Consider the following 13,020-nt stretch of genomic DNA (forward strand, 5'->3'; position numbering starts at 1 on the left):
CACAGAGAGCAGCCAGGTTGGAGATGAGAGGCGCTGGGGCTGGGGGTGGCAGGGAGAGGGGTTGGGATCTCCTCCCTCTGCATTTCTGGGGGCCAGCACCCCCTGTTCCTCGCTGGGGTGGTCCCAGGGGGGCTGCGGCTGTTCATGCTCTCCAGAGGAGGAGGTGGTTGGTGCTGTCGTCCCGGCCCACCGTCTCACTGCTGCTGGTCAGGCGGAAATCCTCGTAGCCGTCCCCACCACTGATCACCAGCATCTTGGGTTTGGAGAGGGCGAGGGCAGGGGCACGGGGGCGCGATGGGTCTCGCTTCTCTGCTTCGCTCGGCTTCTCGGCCCCTGCCAAGCGCAGAACCCCACAGTGCTGTCAGATGGTCCTCTGTGGCTCCCCAGCAGCATCCCAGCAGCATCATCCCAGCATGACTCCGCCAATGTCATCCCAGCATCACTCTAGCATCATCCCAGCAGCATCATCCCAGCAGCATCATCCCAGCATGACTCCACCAATGTCATCCCAGCATCACTCTAGCATCCTCCCAGTATCCTCCATCAGTATTATCCCACCAGCACCATCTTACCAGCACCCCACCACCACCATCCCAGTGTCCTCCTACCAGCATCATCCCACCATCGTCATTCCACCAACATCATCCCAGCAACCTCCCAGTATCCTCCACCAGCCATTATCCCACCAGTATCAGCCTACCAGCATTCCACCAGCACCATCCCAGCATTATCCTCCCACCATCCCAGCATCATCCCATCATCTCACCAGCAGCCTCCCACCAGCATCATCCCAGCATCCTCCCAGCATCCTTCCACCAGCACCATCCTAGCACCATCCCATCCTCCCACCAGCATTACCTCAGCATCCTCCCACCAGCACCCTCCAAAAGTCACTAGCACTTTTCCAGGTGCCACATCTTGGCCGCAAAAAACTCCTCCCATCCCCAATTAGCCCCTCTCACCCAAATTCCCACTTTCCCCCCACATTGCCACATTGCTCCTCATCCTACTCGGCCTCAGAGCTGGCCTGGGTAAGACTCAGCACGTGGCTTTCTGGTGGCTTGTCCTTATGGGAAGTGGAGTCTCCCAGGGAAATCTGGAGTCACTCAAGCAATCCCCAAACCAGTTCCCCCCTGCCCTAATTTTTCTCCCTGGATTTTAACAAGGCAAGGATGGAGCTGGGACTCTGGCAACCACATTTCAAGGCTATTCCCAGTTATCTGCCAGCAGGATGGCATTCCCAGCCCCATAAAAACCACCCAGAGTGGGGCAGAATTGCCCCCCCCCATCCCACCTACCCGTCTCCGTCGGCAATGGGAAGAGGACGTCGAAGCCGTCAGGCAGCTCAATGGCAGTCAGGAAGCGGACATGGCCGGTGTGACCCTGGGAAAGCCCCACCAAGGCTGGGGCCGCCTTGGCCGAGACGGCGAGGGTCAGCACCACCCCAGCGCTGGTCCCGACCCACAGCAGGTCCTTGCAGGCCAGGAGAGCTGTGATCCGCAGGCAGGCTGCCTTGTGCTGCCGGATTATGGCATCGGAGCCTGCGGAGTAGCCCAGCCCATCAGTGTTGTCAGGAACCCCGCTGACACCACCCAGCTCTGTTCCCAGGGGTTTCTAAGGGATGTGGGATGCGGGGAAGGAACCCCCCAACTCCCCTGGCTGCAATAAAGCACCCTTGGGTGCTGCCAGATTGAGCTGCCTGATTTCCCCTTAGTATTAAGGCAGTTACCCAGGGGCTGCCCTATTCCCACATGGAATTACGAAGCCGTCCAGGGGATTCCCTAATGTCCTGCGGGATTATGCAGATGCTCAGGGGTTCTCTAATTCCACGTGAGATTATGCAGCAACCACAGGGCTGCTCTATGACACAGTGGGATCATGTATCCACTCAAGGGCTACTCTATTTCCCTGTGGGATTATGCAGCTGCCCAGGGACTGTTCAACTCCTGTGTGGGATTATGAAACCACCCAAGGGATGCCCTATTCCCACATGGGATTATGAAGCCATGCAGGAGATTCTCCATTTCCCCATGGGATTATGCAGCTGGGCAACACCAAGGACAAACCCCATGAGCATGACAAGCTGGGTCTCCTACCCCAAAGCTGGTCAGATGCAGGAGATAATAGCGCCGGATGCTGCAGGGCATCTCATTTTCAAGGCCAACAATGTCCTCACTGGAGACAGTGATGGGAACCCACCAGAGACCCACCACCAGTGGCACTTACCAGCAAGCATCTTGTGTACCGGGGGGGTGATATCCGCTTCAGCCAACTGCTCGTAGCTGGTGGCATGGTAGAGCCGGACCTGAGCGCTGCTCTGCAGCGCGACCCACGCACCGGTCCCTGCACTCACCATGCAGGTGACACTGCGCCCGCTGTCCTGTCCCACCTGGAGCGTGTGCTGCAGGTGACAGAGTCACAGTGATGCCATTGAAGATGCCACCGCTGACCATCACCGTCCCCCCCACCTCCCACCATTGCCTGTGGTACCTCTTGTGCCAGTGTGGTGGTGTTGAGGACGATGATCCGGTTTTGGCAGCCACACCAGAGCTTCCCCGCCACTGCCACCATCTTGGTGATGGGGCTTCCTGGTGAGCCCAGGGACAGGGACTTGGAATTCTGGGGGTCCCAGAAGCGGCCTGCAAGGGTAATGGGAGTGGATAAGGTAGTTAAAGCATCCCCAGAAAACCCCATCTTGACCCAGCCAATCGGATGCAGTGGCTGGAGATGCCCATCTCCAGGTCCAAGAGCTGATGACCCCAGGGGAAGCAGCCTCCACCTGGCTCTGATTTTGGGGTCTTCAGCATCACCTGAGGGATGTCCCTTCTCTTCCCATTGAGGCAGGAAGCCACTGGCACCCCAAGCATCTCTCCCTGGGGGGCTACCCAAGCACCCACCCAACAGCCACCACTTTGGGGCTGTATTTAACCCCCTCAGTGCCCTTTGATGATCCCAGTGTGGCCTCACCTGCCTCCCGCTGGTACACGACGAGCTCCCCGTTGGCCAATGACACAAAAACCTGATTATCCAGGTACCTGTGGGGAGGAAAACCCTTGGACAACCTATCACAGAGCTCCACTCAGTCACCCCAAACCACCTCACTGTGGACATCCCAGAGCCAAATATCTTCTTCCCCACTTACAAGATGCACATGACGGCAGCGGCATGTTGCATCTTCATGCTGTTCTTCCTGTTACGGATGTTGTCCGAGGACTGATACACATGGATGCTGTATGAGAAGAGCAAAGCTTGAGGCTCACCTGGGATCGGGGCCCACCCCCCATGTGCGTTCTCCCATCCTGGGGACATACCAGCCATCCTCGGTGCCCAACCACATGGAGCTCTGATGGGCTTCAGGGTCAAGGCTGAGGAGGTCCTCAAGGCTGCCCCGGGTGAAGGAGCCACGGCTGGAGCGGCGCAGGGCTCGCCCATCTGTGGGGCTCTCACCGTGTCGGTTTTGGCTGTAGGTGCCAGTGATAGGAATGAAGCCAGGTTCTTGCTCTTCCTCGGAGCTTGTCATCTCTGCCGTTGCCTCCTTGCAGCTCGGGATCTCTTCATCTATGGAGGAAGAGGAGGAAGGAATGGTACAGACCAGGACCACTCAACACCCACCAAAGTGATGGGGAAGTGACCATGTGTCCTCTTGCAGTGTCAAACCTGGCAGAGGACATAGGGATGCTGAGCCCCAAAACCCACCAGGTTTTACCCAAGGTCACCAGTCTCAGCCCAGCACAACGGTGTTGCGCTGATGCCCCTCAACATCTCTTTTTCTGGGATTTTCTTGGCTCTAAAGCCGCCACTTACAGGTTTCCAAAAGGAATGCAAGGCAGAGCAGCTAAACAATGGAGCTGCCCATCATTTTAGTAGGGCCTGTAGTGATAGGAAAAAGGGTAATGGTTTGAAACTAAAAGAGGAAATATTCAGACTAGATATAAGGAAGAATTTTTTAAATTATGAGGGTAGTGAAACAATGGCAGAGGTTCCCCCCTCCCTGGCAGTGTTCAAGGCCAGGTTGGATGGGGCTTTGAGCAGCCTGGGCTGGTGGGAGGTGTCCCTGCTCATGGCAGGGGTTGGACTGGGTGAGCTCTAAGGTCCTTTCCAACCCAAGCCATTCTTTAAGTCTGTGATTCTCAGAGAAGTGGTAGATGGCTCATCCCTGGAAACATTCAAGGCCAGGTTGGACAGGGCTCTGAGCAATCTTCCAGTGGAAGGGCTGGACTCTATGACCTTTAAAGGTCCCTTCCAATCCACACCAGTCAATTAATCTGGGGCCAAGAAATGCTTTTTTGCTAAGCAGGAACTCACTGCCAAAGCTGGAGGAGATGGTGGAGTGGCTGGCTTGGCTCTGCAGCGTCCCTGATGGACTGGGCGAGGACTCATCATCCGTGTCATCGCTGTCAAAGGGCACCAGCTCCCTGTTGCCACCGTCAACTGGCTCTGAGAGCTCCAGCGATGAACCCGAGATGGAGATGTGCAGGCACGGCTGCGGCCCCGCGTCCTCCAGCTGCGCCGGCATCGCCTCTGAGGAGGGGCTGCCCACTGGCTCGGCACGCTCCCTGCCGTGACGAGGGGAAGGGAGGGAAAGAAGCAGCTCCAGCATCGCCCCGTGCCTGCCGGCTCTGCGGTGCCAGTGGGAATGTCCTACCTATATGCCCGCTTGAGACCAGGCACGGAGGCGATGCAAAGGATCCTGGCGGAGCAGACAGCGATGCACGCCTCCACCGTGGGCTCCTTACGGATGCTGAGCAAACAAACCTGCCCCACATAACCATCGCTGTTGCAAACCCAAACCTCATGGGAGCTTTCCAGGCTGCCATGGCTTGGAGAAGCACAAGAAAACTGCAAGGGAGCAAAAGATGGGATGAGTTGAGTTATTCAGGAATGGTGCAGGAGCTCTCAGCATCCAGTGTCAAGCCCACCAGGATGGAGAGGACCACATCTCCCATGGGATGCTTGAACCCAGACACAGAGTACCTGCATGCCGCTCCGTGTCTTCATGATGGGGATGGCCTTGAGGAACTCTGGGTCCAGGCAGTTTTTGCTGGAAGCTGGGAAAATAAAATTGGAGGATGAAGAAGTGATGGAGAAAAGGGGTCTACCAAAGCAGTGTCCCCCTCCCTGGTCCCTGGTGTTACCCAGTTTCTTCTTGGCATCCTCAAAGGCTTGCTCAAAGCTGAGACGGGCATCGGGGTTGGGGAACTCAAAGATGAAGGACTCAGTGCCATCGGCTTTGGTGATGCTGAGCTCCACTTTGTTGGGAGGGAAGGCCATGCTGAAGGACAGGGATTGCTTCTCCGCCAGCTCCCGGTGGATGGCAGCCATCAGGTCCTTGATCACATCATCCAGGCTCTGAGGACAGGGACAACACTTCAGCTCTCAGGCATGGGCCACCACCAGCCATGTTTGTGATGATCCCCCTGTCCATTCCCAAGCATCCTTCAGAGGCTGCCCCAAACCCATTGTAGCTTTGGGGCTGGTAGCATCTGGGCCCTTTGAGGACACTCATGGTCACCAGCCCTTCCATGGGTTCTCCCTCCTGCAAGGTTATCCTGCTTCATCCCCCAGGGAAGGTGTCCAGACAAAGGACAGCACCAAGGCCACCACATGATGCTGACCCTGTTCATCCCCAAGCATCCTTCAGAGGATGCCCCAACTCCCTTGTGGCTTTGAGGCTGGTGGCATCTGGGCTCTTTGAGGACACTCATGGTCACCAGCCCTTCCATGGGTTCTCCCTTCTGCTGAGGACATCCTGATTGGTCCCCTGGGGAAGATGTTCAGCCAGAGGACAGCACCAGGGCCACCACCCCCATACCTGGTGAGGGAAACTGAGGGTCTCCGACAGCTTGCTGACTTGCCCTAATGTGCTGAGGTCTTCATCCAAGCGGCAGATGCTTTTCTGGATGCTCTCCCGGTTGGTGGCTTGCGAGGCACCTGTGTGGGGACATGCACATGATGTTAATCCCTTCCTTCACAGTGCCACAGAGGGGAACCTTCTCCCCACCAGCTGGAGGCAAGTGATGGGTTTTGAGGTGGGATGGGACACTCTAGCAGGCAGTGACAGACCTTTGACGATGTCCACATCCTCCAGTGGCAGCTTCCAGAGCAGTTTGTACTTGCTGGCGGTGTCGATCACGCTGGCTGCCGTGTACCTGCGAGGTTGGGGGCAGGGATGGCTGAGCTGAGCTGCACCCATGTCCCAGGCACCCTAAAGCCAGGCCAGCTGGCAGGGACAGCCTTAATGCCATGGGTTAATTGTGGTGGGTGCTCTCCAGGTGATACTCACAGGCTCATGGAGCTGCGGCGGAGGGAGCCTGACTTGCGCTTCAACGTGGTGCACACCAGCAGGTCCGTGAAGAGGAAGAAGGAGCGGTCCTTCTTCCCACCCACAGCCTTCTGTGGAGTGGTGGGAGAAACCAAGGGGTTAACATCCACCCCAGCATGCTGCTGGCGCTGGGAGCGGTCCCTGCCTCTGTTTCCCCATGCATGGCCTTGGCACAGGGAGGCTGTGGGGTGGGATGGATCCTCGCAAGGGTGGAAGGGGGCATGGGTGCCACGGCCATGTTGGCAAAGCCATGGGGTCTTACTTATAGGGCCACGGGAACACCATGCATGAACTCAGCAGGACCCCCAGGGTATCCACTTCCAGCCTCCCTGTCCACCCCTGGCCCAGGGCTACTGTGGGTTCTTCTGCCTCCTGTCTGCTCCTGAACCAGTCTTATTCTTCCCCACACACTTTGGGAATTCTATATTGTTCTCACTAGTCTGCTATCCATCCATCCATTGATCCATTCATCCATCCATTCATTCTTCCATCCATCCTTTCTTCCATTCATCTGTCCATCCATCCATCTATCCACCCATCTTCCACCTGTATGTCCTTCCAATCATCTGTTCATTCATTCATTATTCCATCCATGGCTTTTCATGGGCATACAGCCACCCCACAACTCCCAGTCACAGCCTCCCACTGCCCTGCCCAGTGCACAGTGCCATAGCTCTGCTGGGGACAAAGGGCAAGGGACTACCCCACTCTTACCACTTCCACCACCATCTCCTGGCGCAGGAACCTGCGGAGCGGGGCCTGGAGCTGTTGGGACAAGGAGGTTCATGAGCAGCAAGCCCTGCGGGGGAAACCCTCACAGGCTTTGTCTCTGCAGTCCCCACGCCCCACCACCTCAGATGTGGCACCCCGAGACCTTCCCAAACTCCCAGGAGCCCACCAAGACCAGGTGATGATGGGGAAAGCAGGACCCAGAGGAGAAAACAAGTGACCCAGCCTGCTGTGACCCAGAAAGAGCAAAAGTGCTTGAGTTTTGGAGAGAAAGAAAGATCGACCCTATGTAAGACCCTCATACATACATCCTCCATCCCTTCAATGTGGGACTCGATCTCCTGCACGATCCGAGCATTCCTCTCCACTTCCTCTGCACTCTTCATGCCCTTATTGATCCTCTCGGCCACTTGCTTGATGTTGCGCTGGGCATCGATGAGGAAGGGGTGATCAGGGTGGTCCTCGGGTGTGTGCTTCAGCAGGTCCTACCACGGGGACACAGCCAGGTCGTCACCATGGGCAAAGCCTGGTCATCATTGATGCCATGTCACGCCCAAGCAAAAGCCCCTACAGCACTGCTCTGGCTGCTGGGGATGGAAATCAGCCACACGCAGGAAAGATTTTGCAAAGAAATGAAGGCTTGAGCTTTTGATACCACCAGCCTGGTCTTCGCCACCTCTAAAGATGACATCAGCTCCTGAGAGCTCATCATCACCTTGCATGGATGCCCAAAATTCATCACTGGCAGTGTTCAAGGCCAGGTTGGACGGGACTTTGAGCAGCCTGGGCTGGTGGGAGCTATCCCTGCCCATGGCAGGGGCTGGACTGGATGAGCTTTGAAGGTCCCTTGCAGCCCAGATCATCCTGTGATTCTATGAAAGTGCATTCCCACCAGCCTCAGCACCAAGGAGAGTGATCCTGGCACAGGGAAACTGAGGCATAGAGGAGTGGCAGTGCAACCGGTCCCAAAATGGCACTGCAGTGTCCAACCTCCCTGCAGAAAGGTAGATTGGAAGCAGACTGCACACTCCTGGGGATGTGCTGGGAGAGGACAGTCCTCAGAGTGACAGTCCCGAGGAGGACAGAGCCACGTGCATGCCTGGGGACACCAACTTTGTGACAAGAGATGGGAAAAGGGGCCAAGAGAGACGTGAGACCCCTGAAAGCTCCCATTATGTGGAGGTGAGGAGAAGCCATGGTCTCACCCACTTGCTGGCATGGCACTGACACCCTTCTGCCTGCACCCATATGCCCACACCCACCTTCACCAGCAGTTCGTATCGTGGGATCCTCTGCACCGGCTTGATCATCAGGTCAGACAGAGCCTGCTTCTCCTTGTTCTCCCGCATGCTTTGCTGCAAAACACCAGTGAGGGATAAGGATGAGCCCATTAGGTGGGACACAGCAGGGTCCTGGTGCCTCACCAAAGGAAGGACCTGTTTGGGGTCTGCGTGACTCCTTTTGACACCATCTGGTGTGACTCCGGTTCATCCCAAAATGGCCTCTTTGCAATAAACCCAAGAAGAAGGTGGGGGGGTAAAAATCCCTGTCTGACCATAGGTTTCCAGTTTACTCCCATTAATCCCCATTCTGTCCCACCAGCAGTCTTGCAGGTAGCTCTGGACCTTGGCCAACATCTATGGGGAGAGGAACCAGGACACACCTCCAGGAACTTCATGAATGCCGGCCGGGCTTCCTTGGCGATCCTGACGGCATCCTTGGCATTGAGGAAGTTATCAATGTAGGCAGAGTAGATGTTCACCAGCACATCCTTGGAGAACTGGGAGGGAAAAAGAAGGGGAAAAAAAAGGGGACAGGTCCATCATGGACTTCCTGGGCACGCCTGGAAGAAGCTGTCCCAAGGGTTAAGTTTGGCTCAGGGCTGGTGCAGGGAGGATTCGCCCCCCCTCAATTTTTCAGCCTTGACATTTCTGCTCCCGAGGCAGAAAAGCCGAGCTGCAGGCCCAGCCAGTCACTGCAACACCCGGCTGTTACGCTAAGCAGACAGCAGGCCTGGAGATCGTCTCCTGCTCTCCATCCCAGGCGTGTTTGGTCCGTCCTTTAATCACTCCTCTGCCTCCTCCTCCAAAACTTCTCCTGCTGGGGCTGTGCCCAAGAGTGGGCAAGCCTGGGTTCCCTGGGGAAAATCCACCCCATGAAGGCCTACCGACTGCACGAGGAGGTCGCCCACTTTCTGCTTCTCGTGCCAGTTCTGCACGCAGTCGTGGATCTGCTCCAGGAACTGCTCGTGGTGCTCCAGCAGCTCGGGGATCTGGTCGAAGATCTCGTCTACCAGCGATGGGTCACACAGCAGTGAGTTCTCTGGCTGCTTCAGAGGCTTCATGTAACCCTGCAGGGAACCAAAGGCATGCAGGTCTCTATAGATTTCTTTTCCTACCCCCTCGGTATGAATTTTTCAACCTCTGTGAATACGGGGATGGGTGGCATCCTGCAGCAGGGGGTTCCCCCAGTGAACATTGGGTTGTGGCACCCATCAGAAGGACCAGACAGCACCAGGTCCCAGCAGGTTTTGCACCCCAGCCTCCCTTGGTCCCATTCCATTCAGTGCACCCCATGGCAGAGTAAGGAGTGGAACAGGTCTGCATGAGGAACCCCCAAAACATGGTGTCCTCTGTTCCCCAGCCAGGGCCTTGAGAGACTCCAAAGCTTCTCTGCTTTGGTCACCTTCATCTACTACACAGCTTGACCCAGTGGAGAATCATGGCAGTGTGACCCTGAGAGCCAAAAGCCAGCGGGATTTAGAGTTTCTGGGACCAGGAGGGGCTGGAAGCAGGAGGGTGGATGCACCTGGGTCAAGCCCTGGATCATCTCACTCAGCAACCTCTCCTGGGCAATGGCCAATGAGCAATGCTCAGGGTCAAGGGACAAGAGCAGGTACTCTGCAAGGCTGGGTGGGCGGCTCTGCTATGAAATCCTCTCCCTCCCTCCGTGGGGCAGAGCAGTACCCCTAGGAACGGGAGAGCAGGATTTGCAAGGGATGCAGGATGAAGGTCTTCTCAGGCCTTGCCTCCTCCTCAGCCTAGCTAGTATGGGGTGTTGGTGTCCTTCAGGATGCTGGGAGGATGATGGAACTGAGAGATGAGGACAGGGCCCACCTTGAGTGGCCTCAGACATCTCCATTCAAGCTGGTAAAGGAGGAGTCATCCCTCAGGGACGAGGTTCCTCAAGCTGACAGTAGGTATCTCATGGACACCCAAGTTAGAAGACCCAAATCTTTCCTGAGGTTTCTAACCCACTTCACTTGCCCTACCGTGGCAAATACTTCCAGGAGAAGTGGGGCTGTGCTGTGCTGTGCGCCCCACCTGATATGAAACTGGGGGAGTGAGGACCAGGTGGGGGAGAAGAGCACAGAGACAGCCTCTACCCAGCACACAGGGAGTGCGGGCAGGGCTTCCCCGTGCACCATCTGACTTGGCTGGAAGATGATGCTTCAAGGTGGTCCCTGTCCCTGGTAGTCTCAATGCTATGTGCCATGAGACCATGAAATGGATCCAAACACCTTGTCCCAGCTGAGACATAGAGCTAGGGACATCTGGAACTCTGTGACCTGCACCAAAAAAGCCAAGTCCCCCTCGTTGCACTGTGCCAGAACGTGTTCCACAGGGAAGAGCTCAGGCATTAATGCCCCATGGCTCCCACTGGCGTCGAACTAGTACCTCTGGTGGGGAACTGGTGAGTCCCAGCACAGCTGTCCTCTCCAACCAGCCTCCTGTCCCAGCTCAGGGGATGACACAGACCATGGGACAGTCTCTGTCCATGTCAAGACCAGCAGGGATACCACGTCACCTCAAACCCCATGCAGATTCCCTCTAAATAAACCCCAGAGTCAGGGTCCTCTCAACCCTCCAAGCCAACATCTGCACTAGGAGCAGCCTCGAAGGGCCCTTCCCTCCTGCAGCAACATCTGGCAAGCCACATCTGGGTCCACCATAGGGACACCCTTCCAGGGCATTTACTGGGAAAGGGGGTTGTTGGGATGACAGGTGCCCCACAGACATGCCCAGCAGATGTCCTACAGGCACCACTTTGTATCGAGCACAGCAGAGCTTTGAATTTTTTGTCTTTCCACCTGCAGTGATGTGGTTGCACAACCCACACCTATGTCAGCATGACCTAGTCTCCAGGGCGTTGACCATCATTAACCTTCAGAAACACCTTCATTAACACCTGAAATGTGGGGTGGACCTTCCAGCCTGGCTGCTCCAAGGGTCTGAAACCAGCTCAGTAAAAAAAAGGACAGAGAAAAATGTTTGGCCCATGGCTGCAGGTGATGACATGGCACAGAAAATGGGGAGGCATGGGAACCAGGGGTGTAAAGTGTCCCACATGGTGGGATGACTATCAGCAACGGCCCAGGAGATGGGGTGCAACATGAGGAAGAGCTTTCGGGGAACAAACATGGGAAGGGGCTTGGGGACACAATACCCAGCAGATGACAACTCATCAGGAACATTACAGACTTGATTTGGGGGACAGAGGTGACTCCCACACCCTGTTCTTGACACTACTGTCATGCTGCTCCCACCTCCAGTCCCGCTGTCCCCAGCTTACCGCTGCCACCCATGCCAAACCCATCCCCATGCCGCAACTGTGCTGGTAAAGCACTCACAGCTGGGAGTCTTACTTGGGGTCTCAGGGATGGTGACAAGCAAGGGATGGTCACGCCGTGACATGGTTTGGGGTGTCACATCCCCGTCCGCGCTGCATTACCTGCATCAAGGTGCGCAAGGACTCCACGTAGGACTGCTCCGTGTCCAGCAGCGTCATGATGACGTGTTTCCTCATGTCCTGCCCGGGTAGAAAGAAAGACGAGTTTTGGGGTGACACAATGGAGGGGAGTGATGTTGCGGGTGTCAGCGCTGGTGTGGGGGCTTGGTGGGGAGGTAGAACGCCGGAGGAGCCCGGCTGGCGTCCAGCTTCCCTCTGCTCCCTCTCCACCCTGATGGAGGAATCTGGGAGGATTAGGAAGTACATGACACCGAGCGCACAGAGACGCCTGGTTTCCTCCACGGCCGCGTCAGGAGCCCGCCCTGGCTCTCACAGCCCTACATGGGTCGGTCCCGGCGCCCTCCAGCTCTTCAGCAGCTCCACTCGAAGCGGTCCCTTAGGAATTCGCCTCTCACCCGGCACCCCGGGCACCCCGGCATTGAGCTGCTGTCCTGCAGGAGGGGGATGAATGGGGTGGAGGGGGGCACGGGGAGGTGGTGGTGTGGGATGGTCTGCCAGCCTTGGGAAGCAAATGGGTCAGGGTCTTCTTGGTTGTGGGGCTCAGAGAACCCCCCTCATGTACAGCACCCTGAGGGCGAGATGCTCCAGAGCCCAGGGTGTGAGATACCCCAGTTTTGGGTGCAAAGATGCTCCGAAGGCTCTGAGTGCAGAGACACCCCAAAAGTTTTGGGTGTGGAGGTACTACAAATATGTTGGCTGCAGTGATAACCCAAAGATTTTGGGTGCAGAGATGCTCCAGAGGTGGAGAGATATCTCAAAAGTTTTCTGTGTGCATTTGCTCTAGAGACTCCAGCTGCAAGACACCTCAAAAGTTTTGAGGGCAGAGATGCTCCAGAAACCCTAGAGGCAGAGATACCTCAAAAGTTTTGTGTCTGGATACATTCCAGAGACCCTGTGTGTGACACACCCTAAAAGTTTCGGGTGTAGGAATTCTCCAAGAGGCCTGGGTTCAGAGATACCCCAAAAGTCTTGCATGTGGAGATGCTCCAGAAACATGGTGCACAGATATACCAAAAGCTTTGCTTGTGTAAACTCTCCAGAGACCATGGATGCACCCCAAATGTTTTGGATGCAGAGACCCTCCAGTGGTCCTAGGAAAGGAGACACTCCAAGGTGCTGGATATGGAGACTACAATGGTCCTGTTAATGGAGAGAAACCCCAAGCTGTGGGTGCAGGGACACTCCAAAGGTCCTGGATGCTTAGACACCCCTAAGGCGCA

At 56.3% G+C, this 13,020-nt stretch overlaps 1 protein-coding gene across 1 annotated transcript; it reads right to left on the minus strand.

Annotated features, from left to right (window-relative positions):
- Positions 1-142: 142 nt before the first annotated feature.
- On the minus strand, positions 143-12,231 carry ARHGEF17 (Rho guanine nucleotide exchange factor (GEF) 17; the record flags this gene model as incomplete). Its single annotated transcript, XM_010190712.1, is given in 21 exon segments — positions 143-333; positions 1,299-1,541; positions 2,227-2,401; positions 2,491-2,639; positions 2,968-3,035; positions 3,143-3,229; positions 3,312-3,558; positions 4,306-4,519; positions 4,552-4,839; positions 4,975-5,048; positions 5,136-5,349; positions 5,813-5,931; positions 6,064-6,149; positions 6,284-6,393; positions 7,037-7,087; positions 7,360-7,536; positions 8,314-8,406; positions 8,715-8,831; positions 9,219-9,401; positions 11,783-11,860; positions 12,122-12,231. Coding segments are annotated over 21 exon segments (3,074 nt in total), but the record flags the coding sequence as incomplete, so codon positions are not given.
- Positions 12,232-13,020: the final 789 nt, after the last annotated feature.

The sequence above is a fragment of the Mesitornis unicolor genome, unplaced genomic scaffold (genome assembly GCF_000695765.1).
Source record: "Mesitornis unicolor isolate BGI_N332 unplaced genomic scaffold, ASM69576v1 scaffold27010, whole genome shotgun sequence".
In the NCBI taxonomy this organism is placed as follows: Eukaryota; Metazoa; Chordata; class Aves; order Mesitornithiformes; family Mesitornithidae; genus Mesitornis; species Mesitornis unicolor.